The following is an 8708-nucleotide window of genomic DNA, read 5'->3' as shown; positions in this document are numbered from 1 at the left end:
AATCTATAAAAAACAGACAAAACCCCAAAAAAACTTAGACATAAAAGGTAAGTTCAGTGAGGTAACAGGACCAGGATCAACAAGCAAATATCAATCAGGTTTCTACATAATAGCAATGAAACAGAAATTTAAAAAACCACATCACCCCAAGGATGATGAATACTTAGTTAAACTGACAAAATATGTACTGGATTTGTTTACCGAAAAGCACCAAATGCTGGATAAAGAAATCAAAGAAGATCTAAAAAATGGAGAAATTTTGTTTTCTTGGATTAGAAAACTAAATGTAGTAAAGATTTCAGTTTTTCTCAAATTGACCTAAAGTTTTAATGAAAACTCAAATACTATATCAGCATCTTTTTGTAGATAATACACAGGTTTATACTAAAGTTTATATAAAATGCCAAAGGCATAGAATGGCTAAAGCACATTTTTAAATCAGAATAATGTGGAAATGATCAGTGTGTAAGATTTACTGTATAACTATAGTTATCAAGACTGAGTGGAATTGGTGGAGGGACAGACAAATATATCAATATGATAGAATAGAGAAGCCAGAAATAGACCCTTATGAAGAAGTCCAACTAATTTTTGATAAGGTACAAAGGTAATTCAATGAAAGAAGGATAGCTATTTTAAGAAATTTGTGCTAGAACAATTGGAAGTCCCTAGGCAAAATATACATAAAAGAAGAAAAGAAATTAGAATGTTTACCTAAACTTTACACAAAAATTAACTCAAGATACACCATGACTTAAATATAAAAAGTAAAACTATAAAATTTTATACAAAAACCTGAAAGAAAACATCTTGGCAGAACCTAAGGTTAGGTGAACAGTTCATCAACATGACATTAAAAACATGATCCATATAAGTGCATATTGATAAATTTCACTTCAAAATTAAATCAAACCACCAACCAAACTCTTGGACATTCATCCAAGAGAAATGAAAACTTATGTCTATACCCTCACCGTTGCACAAAAGTTCATAGGAGCTTTCTTGTAATAGTTGAACATTGGAAACAACCTAAATGTATTTCCATGGGTGGATGGTTGAACAAACTGTATCATCATTCACATGAAATAATAAAGTAACAATAATAATGAACCAATGATAAATCAACAAACAATTTATACATAAAAACACCATGGATTTCAAGAGAATTATGTTGACTGAAGAAAGACAATCGCAAAAGGTTACAAGTAATATTTCATTTATACAACATTCTTAAAATTATAAAATTATAGCGATGGAAAATGGATTAGTGGTTGACAGTGGTTAAAAACAGGACGATGAGGGGCTGGTCCCGTGGCCAAGTGGTTAAGTTCGCGTGCTCCGCTGCAGGCAGCCCAGTGTTTCATTGGTTCGAATCCTGGGCGCGGACATGGCACTGCTCATTAAACTGAGCTGAGGCAGCATCCCACATGCCACAACTAGAAGGACCCACAACAAAGAATATACGACTATGTACCGGGGGGCTTTGGGGAGAAAAAGGAAAAAATAAAATCTCTGAAAAAAAAAAAGGACGATGAGAGAAGGGAAGAGGATATGGCTATAAAGGAAGGGCATAAGAGACCTTTGTGGTGATGGACAAGGTCTGTATGTTGACTGCTGTGGTGGTAACACAAATGTACACATATAATAAAATTGTATATAAGTGTATATCTATATCTATATCATCTATACCTATATCCATACATATATATATATATACACCCAAACACACAAATGACTGCATGCAAAAACTGGTAAAGTCTGAACAATCAATGGATTGTATTAACGTTGATTTCATGGCTGTAACACTGTACTGTATTAATGCAAGTTGTTACCCCTTAAGGAAACTAAGTGGAACACAGGAACTGTCTTTTATCCTTTTTCTGAAGTTTCTTGTATAACTATTCCAAAACCAGAAGTTAAAAAAGTTAAATCTAAGGCTTTCTGGGACAGTGTAGAGCAGGAAGGGGCAGAATGGAAATATTGCATTGAGACACACCAAGAAACTTTGGGGGAGATGGATATGTTCATTATCTTGATTGTTTCGATGATTTTCAGATGCATACATATATCACAACTAAACAAATTTCATACTTTCTATATGTAGAGTTTATTATTTTCAATGATACCTCTATAAAGTTGTTTTACCTAATTACTAAACAAGCCAAGAAATCAAACCAAAAACAAGGAAAAAGTCAATAATAGAAACACACACTTTGCAATATTATTCAATTAACAAGAGAATATATAAATCAGGGACCTATCACAGACGTGAAACTCCAAGAACTGAATCTATTTGCTGGTGGAAGATATACAACAAATCTGAAATATTTAACAAAATTCAATGTCTTCTTATTATTTTTTCTTTCCAAGAGTTCTTAATGCCATGTGTGTGCTTATGTATGGGTATATGTGTAGTGTAGGCATATCTATGTGTATATTAACACACACACAGAGTCAGATATGTAAAACATGTATCATGAACAATGTTTTTACAACATATTAATGTGGTGAGCTCAAGTCTTTTTATTGAACTGGATGTTGTAGCAGTGTTGTTGATAACAGAAGTTGGAGACAAATATCTACCAATAAAGAATCGATCCATGAAATTTGCAGAGGTCTGCCTGGTGATATGGTGGTTAATTTCATGTGCTCTGTTTTGCTGGCATGGGTTTTGCAGGTTTGGATTCTGGGCACAGACCTACACACTGCTTACCAAGACATGCTATGGCAGTGTCCTACATACAAAATAGAGGAAGATTGGCATAGATGTTAGCTCAGGGACAATCTTCCTCAAGCAAAAAGAGGAAGATTGGCAACAGATGTTAGCTCTGGGTGAATCTTCCTCACCAAAAAAAAAAAGAATAGATCCATGAAATTTGTTATATATTATTGACTATAATGAAAAAAGTAAAAAAAAAGTCACAACATGGATACATCACAAATAATTAAATTTATTTAAAATGCAACATCACAATTTATTAAAGCAAAATAACATGGCAAAACATATATACACAAAGTAATGCATTTTCACAGAATATATTGATCATGCAGGCTATATATCAAGCACAGTAGATGTGTCAAATTAGACAGGAGTAATTGGAATGAACTTTGGACATGACGGAAAAATAAGAAATATTGAAATGTAATACAGGTAAATACAATGAAAAAGAAGATCTCAACAGATGATAAGAAGTAGAAGTAACTCATTCCTCTCCTTGTGGTCAAAAAGGAAAACAAATAGAGCAATCCAAAAGAATTAGGGAAACAGCACCTTATATAGACAATATATTATTATTTTTAGTTCACCTAACCATTTAAATAATGCAGTAAGACAGCATTTAAAAACATCTTCAATGTGTCATCTATTTGAGGAGACTTTTGTATAACTGGAGAAATAGAAGTTTGTTGTATAGATAAAATATATTAATCCATTTCCCTAGATGCTTGTGTTATTCACGGCATTTAGAGAAACAGAACCAAATGGAGAATATTATATTTATGTATATAAAATATATATGTATAATGTGTATTAATATATAAAGACAGATGTTTAAGGAATTGACTCATATGATTGTTGGGACTGGTAAGGCAAAAATCTGTGGGTAGGCTGGCATTCCAAGAGTTGAAGTTGCAGTCTTGAGTACAAAGGTGGGAAACTGAGGTAGAATTCCTGTATTGCAGTCTGAAATAGAATTCCTTTTTCTTTGAGGGACCTCAGTCTTCGCTCTTTAAGGATTCAACTGGTTGGATGAGGCCTAGCCACATTATGGAAGGTAATCAGTTGTACTGAAAATCTGCTGATGTAAAGGTTAATCACATCTAAAAATATCTTCTGGGGGCTTGCCCTGAGGCCTAGTGGTTAAGTTCAACACCCTCCATTTTGGTGGGCCAGTTTCAGTTCCCAGAAGCAGATGTACACCACTTGTTGGCAGCCATCCTGTGGTGACAACTCACATACAAAATAGAGGAAGATGGGCACAGATGTTAACTCAGAGTGAATCTTCCTCAAGCCAAAAGAGGAAGCCTGGTAACACATGTTAGCTCAGGGTGAATCCCGCTCAGCAAAAGAAACAAACAAAAAATATTCATAGCCATATCTAGACTGATGTTTGACCAAACAACTGGGCACCATAGTCTAGTCAAGAGGACATAAAAACTAACCATCAAAGTGGGCAAAAAGGGAAGCTAATCAAGAGTAAAATGTAGGAATTTAATACATAAACAAACAAATCAATCTAACTCACTTTCTCTAAATACAAAGGGCTCTAGACAATTAATAAACACCTCACTTTCATTCTGTTAAGCTTTCAAATGCCTCAGGGATAATCTATAAATTGTTTGGCATCTCCTCAACTCTCAGGGAGAGTCTCTGAGGGTGAAAAAGAATCCATAAATTGTTCTTACTATGCCATGTTCAGAAACACATGGGGGAGTCAAGACAGAGGTTGCATGACAGGTAAATAGAATATTTCATGTGGTGCCATATTATGCCAATATCAAAATAGATTAGGTGACATTTGCAAAATAACACATATTTTTTGTCAAAGCATAGTAAATATTAGGATTTCTGATTCCCTTCTGTGTGCATGCTGCTATTGATAATGTATGAACAGAATAGGACTGCACTCCTTTTGCTTCAGATTAATTGTTCAACCATTTCCACAAAAGCAAGTAAGCATCCTTGGAATGTCAATGCTATATGCTCAAGTAATAGTTATATTTTGTATAAAACCTTAATCATATGAATAATAGAAGAAAAACCAAGAGACAAGAAAGCCAGCAAAAGAGACAGGAAAAGAAACCTAAAAATTATTATAAAACTGCAGGAATTTATTTTCTGGTTTGATGTCATTCCTAATCCTCATTTAGTGACGCTAGACTCTTCTTGTTCCCTTCTCAAAATATTTTAATAATTAAAGAATATTTAAATCACTGTATAAATGTGACTTTTTTCTAAACTCTTGAACAAGAAGGGAGTTTCCACTTTACACTGAGATGTGAAAGCAATTTTTAATGTCTAGTAAACTTTTAACTACCTGGTTTTATGGTGATGGTACAATGTACAGCATGTTCAGTTTCCAGTGGAATCTGTCAGAAATCCCATGTATCTGAAAGAGTGTAGCTCTAGAAATAATAATATGATAATTAACACAGACAGTAAACAGTGAAAAGTTAATTTGACACATTCCATAGACTGTAAAGCTGGCGAGAGAAGGCCTTCCATCCTCCTCCATCTTACAGGAAATCAGCACTTAGCAACGTGACTTTTTTCTTGAACTTTTATTACACCCACAAGATTTATTTTGCTTCTTATTCCATTGACTTAAAATATTTTATTCTAACGGTAGTTCAGTATTTCTGACAGAAAGTTGTGTACATGGGGAAACGATAGGATATCAGAAGCTCACAACCTTATAAGCAACGTCTTATGTGAGAAAGTGTGACTTTCTTGTAAACACATTTATAATTTGTTTTAAATGCTGTATTTTTTAATAATTTGTTTCAAATGCTGTATTTTTCTATCTTTTTCCTTAGAGCTCACTCTGAGACTGCTGACATTATTATTTTCCTTGTAGCCAGGATGAATTATCTTTCTTTCATTTTTTTAGGGAAGCATAGATAAAATGTTTTTAACTAATAATTCTTTTACCTTAGCCTCACATCCTCATTTTCCTCTAGTATTAGTCTTGTATTTTTCTTACTTGGTGATTTACTTATATTTATACATACATATACATATTTATATGCACCTTTGTTTCATTATATTTATTTATGTCTGCATTAAATGCTATCTCATACTATGGAGGAGTTCTTTGTGGTCTTAATGAGCAGGCAAACTTAAAAGAACATTGTGGAAGGAATATATGTATATGTATCATTTATCTTGCCAGTGTGGTGATTTGAAACATATTTTTTTCTATAGAGAATCTCTTTATCCAAAGAGGATGTTTATTAAAGTTCATTATATAAAACCTATTTCAGTGATCTCACTTTCTTTCAATTTACTCAATTTCTTATACTAGCCAAGGTTCCTCCATGGCAAAATATACCTTATGTGTTATAAACAAGATAGTATATGCCAGTTATAATGAAAATGCACCTTGGGAGGAGCAAATAGGTTTTACATTTTATTAAATTTTTAAAAAATATTTAAAGTAAGGTAGAAGATAAATTATCAAGAAGAACAGCATATTGACGTTTCAGCTGTAGTCATAGAGTTGGGTCATGTTGGGGGGCGGGGACACACTGGGGGCACTTACCTGGATAACATATTACTTCATCTATCCATCATCATGTCCATATAAAGAAGTTAAGTCACACAAAAAGAATTTATATATACGTATGTAAAGATACTCCATTTTGGGTAACATACTGTCTTTACTTAAAAAGATAAAAACAAACACAAAATAACCTGTATGTACTTGATGTTTGCGGGATATTTCAAGATACCACAAATGTATTGAAACTTTTAATTGTCACTTAGCTTCCAAAAACCTCAACAAAGAAACAGTTGATTTTATTTATGTGTATAAAGAGATTAAGAAAATTTACATCCTTTACTCCAAGTACTCCTTTGTATGTACCACAAATATAGATATAGCAAATACTATATCTACCTCTGTATATTTACCTATATGAAGACAAATACTTTCTACTATGATCTTTAATAGTTTCCTCATTTATACACCTCTGTGACGTATCATTTGTATGTTAATTGTTTCATCCTGTACCACTTGTAGACATAACGGCTCTCATAGGCACATGTTTTAGAGTAGAGGCTCCAAAATGTTTCCACACATAATTGGAATTGGATTTTTAAAATTCTATTATGTAACTAACATATGTATTGTCATATATGATTGTAACTTGGTAAATGTAATTACCCAATTGCTATTATATAAAAGACAAACACAAAAGTTTAACAAACAACTATAAACCTAATGCTTAAAGTTTTTACCATTTTTCATTTTTGCTTCCTTTATCTACATTTATATCTCTCTGTACATATATATCTATACATATATCAGTGTTTGCCACCTTGGCCCTATTGGCATTTTGGGTGGGATAATTCTTTGTTGTGGGGGGCAACCCTAAAATAGTAGGATAATTAGTAGCTTCGTTGGACTCTAACCATTTGATGCCACTAGCACCCCTCCTCCAAGTGTGACAACCAAAAAGCCCCCAAATATTAACACATTTTTTGGGGGGGTCAAAATTTCCCCAATGGAAAACCACAAATCTCTCTCTACCTCCAAGTATATCTGTTTCTAACTCTTGCTCCGTTTCTATTACTAAATATGTATGCTTTATTTGCAGGGGGTTGATTATTTTAATAGAGTCTAATTGGTAAATCTGAATTTATTCTACTTGTACCAATTTTGTATACTAAAACTAACCAGATTATGCTTCATGAAAGCTGTTGACTGTGCCAATCTTTCTATCCTAAATAGCTTTTCTGATCAAGCTGGATGGAAAAACACAATCTATCAGTGCTGAATGAATTCATTCTTATGGGAATTACAGACCGTCCTGAGCTGCAGGCTCCATTATTTGTGCTCTTTCTCATGATCTACGTGATCTCACTGGTGGGCAACTTGGGCATGGTCATCCTCACCAAGATGGACTCCAGGCTACAAACACCCATGTACTTCTTTCTCAGACACCTGGCTTTTACTGATCTTGGTTATTCAACAACTGTGGGACCCAAAATGTTAGTAAATTTTGTTGTGGATCAAAACACAATCTCCTATTATTGTTGTGCAACACAACTGGTTTTCTTCCTTTTCTTTATTATTAGTGAACTTTTTATTCTGTCAGCAATGTCCTGTGACCGTTATGTGGCCATCTGTAATCCTCTGCTCTACACTGTCATCATGCCACAAAGGGTATGTCAGGTGCTGGTGGCAATCCCATATCTCTACAGCACATTTATTTCTCTTCTAATCACCACAAACATTTTTAATTTATCCTTCTGTGGCTACAATATCATCCATCATTTCTACTGTGATGACCTGCCTTTGTTATCTTTGCTCTGCTCGAACACACATGAAATTGAATTAATTATTCTGATTTTCTCAGCTTTTAATTTGATTTTATCTCTTCTGATAGTTTTTTTGTCTTACCTGCTCATCCTTGTAGCTATTCTCAGGATGAACTCTGCTGAGGGTAGATGCAAGGCCTTTTCTACCTGTGGATCCCACCTGACAGTGGTCACAGTGTTCTATGGGACATTGATATTTATGTATGTGAAACCCAAGTCTAGTCATTCATTTGATACTGAGAAGGTGGTTTCCATATTTTACACCCTGGTTATCCCCATGTTGAATCCCTTGATCTATAGCTTGAGGAACAAAGATGTAAAATATGCAGTACAAACGATATGGAAAAACTATGCAATATATTTTCCCAAGGTTCACTTTCCAATATGATTCCTATAAACATGGTTAGGGACATCCCTTCAGAGAGAAAAGAAAACACAGATATGGTCATCCTATATTTAGAAAATGCTTTCTATGTGCCAGTCACTCTTCTAAGTGATGTATATACATTCATGAAAATAAAAAACACATAAACCCTTGCCATCTCTGAGAGGAAGAGAGGAAGTATAAGCATAATAATTAAGTAAATTTTATAGTACAGTAGCACGGATTAGGGACTATAGACAATAAGATCAGGTAAGGATAGTGGCTATGCTGTGTGGGAGTGAA

At 33.9% G+C, this 8708-nt stretch overlaps 1 protein-coding gene across 1 annotated transcript; it reads left to right on the top strand.

The window, feature by feature from the left end:
• Positions 1-7469: 7469 nt before the first annotated feature.
• Positions 7470-8429, top strand: LOC139040529 (olfactory receptor 8K3-like). The gene has a single exon (XM_070487294.1). The coding sequence runs from the start codon at positions 7470-7472 to the stop codon at positions 8427-8429; it is 960 nt and encodes a 319-aa protein (XP_070343395.1).
• The last annotated feature ends 279 nt before the right edge of the window (positions 8430-8708 follow it).

This window comes from Equus asinus, chromosome 17 (genome assembly GCF_041296235.1).
Source record: "Equus asinus isolate D_3611 breed Donkey chromosome 17, EquAss-T2T_v2, whole genome shotgun sequence".
NCBI lineage: Eukaryota > Metazoa > Chordata > Mammalia > Perissodactyla > Equidae > Equus > Equus asinus.
The sequence above is the reverse complement of the archived record's forward strand: the minus strand, read 5'-3'. Positions and strand labels throughout refer to the sequence as shown.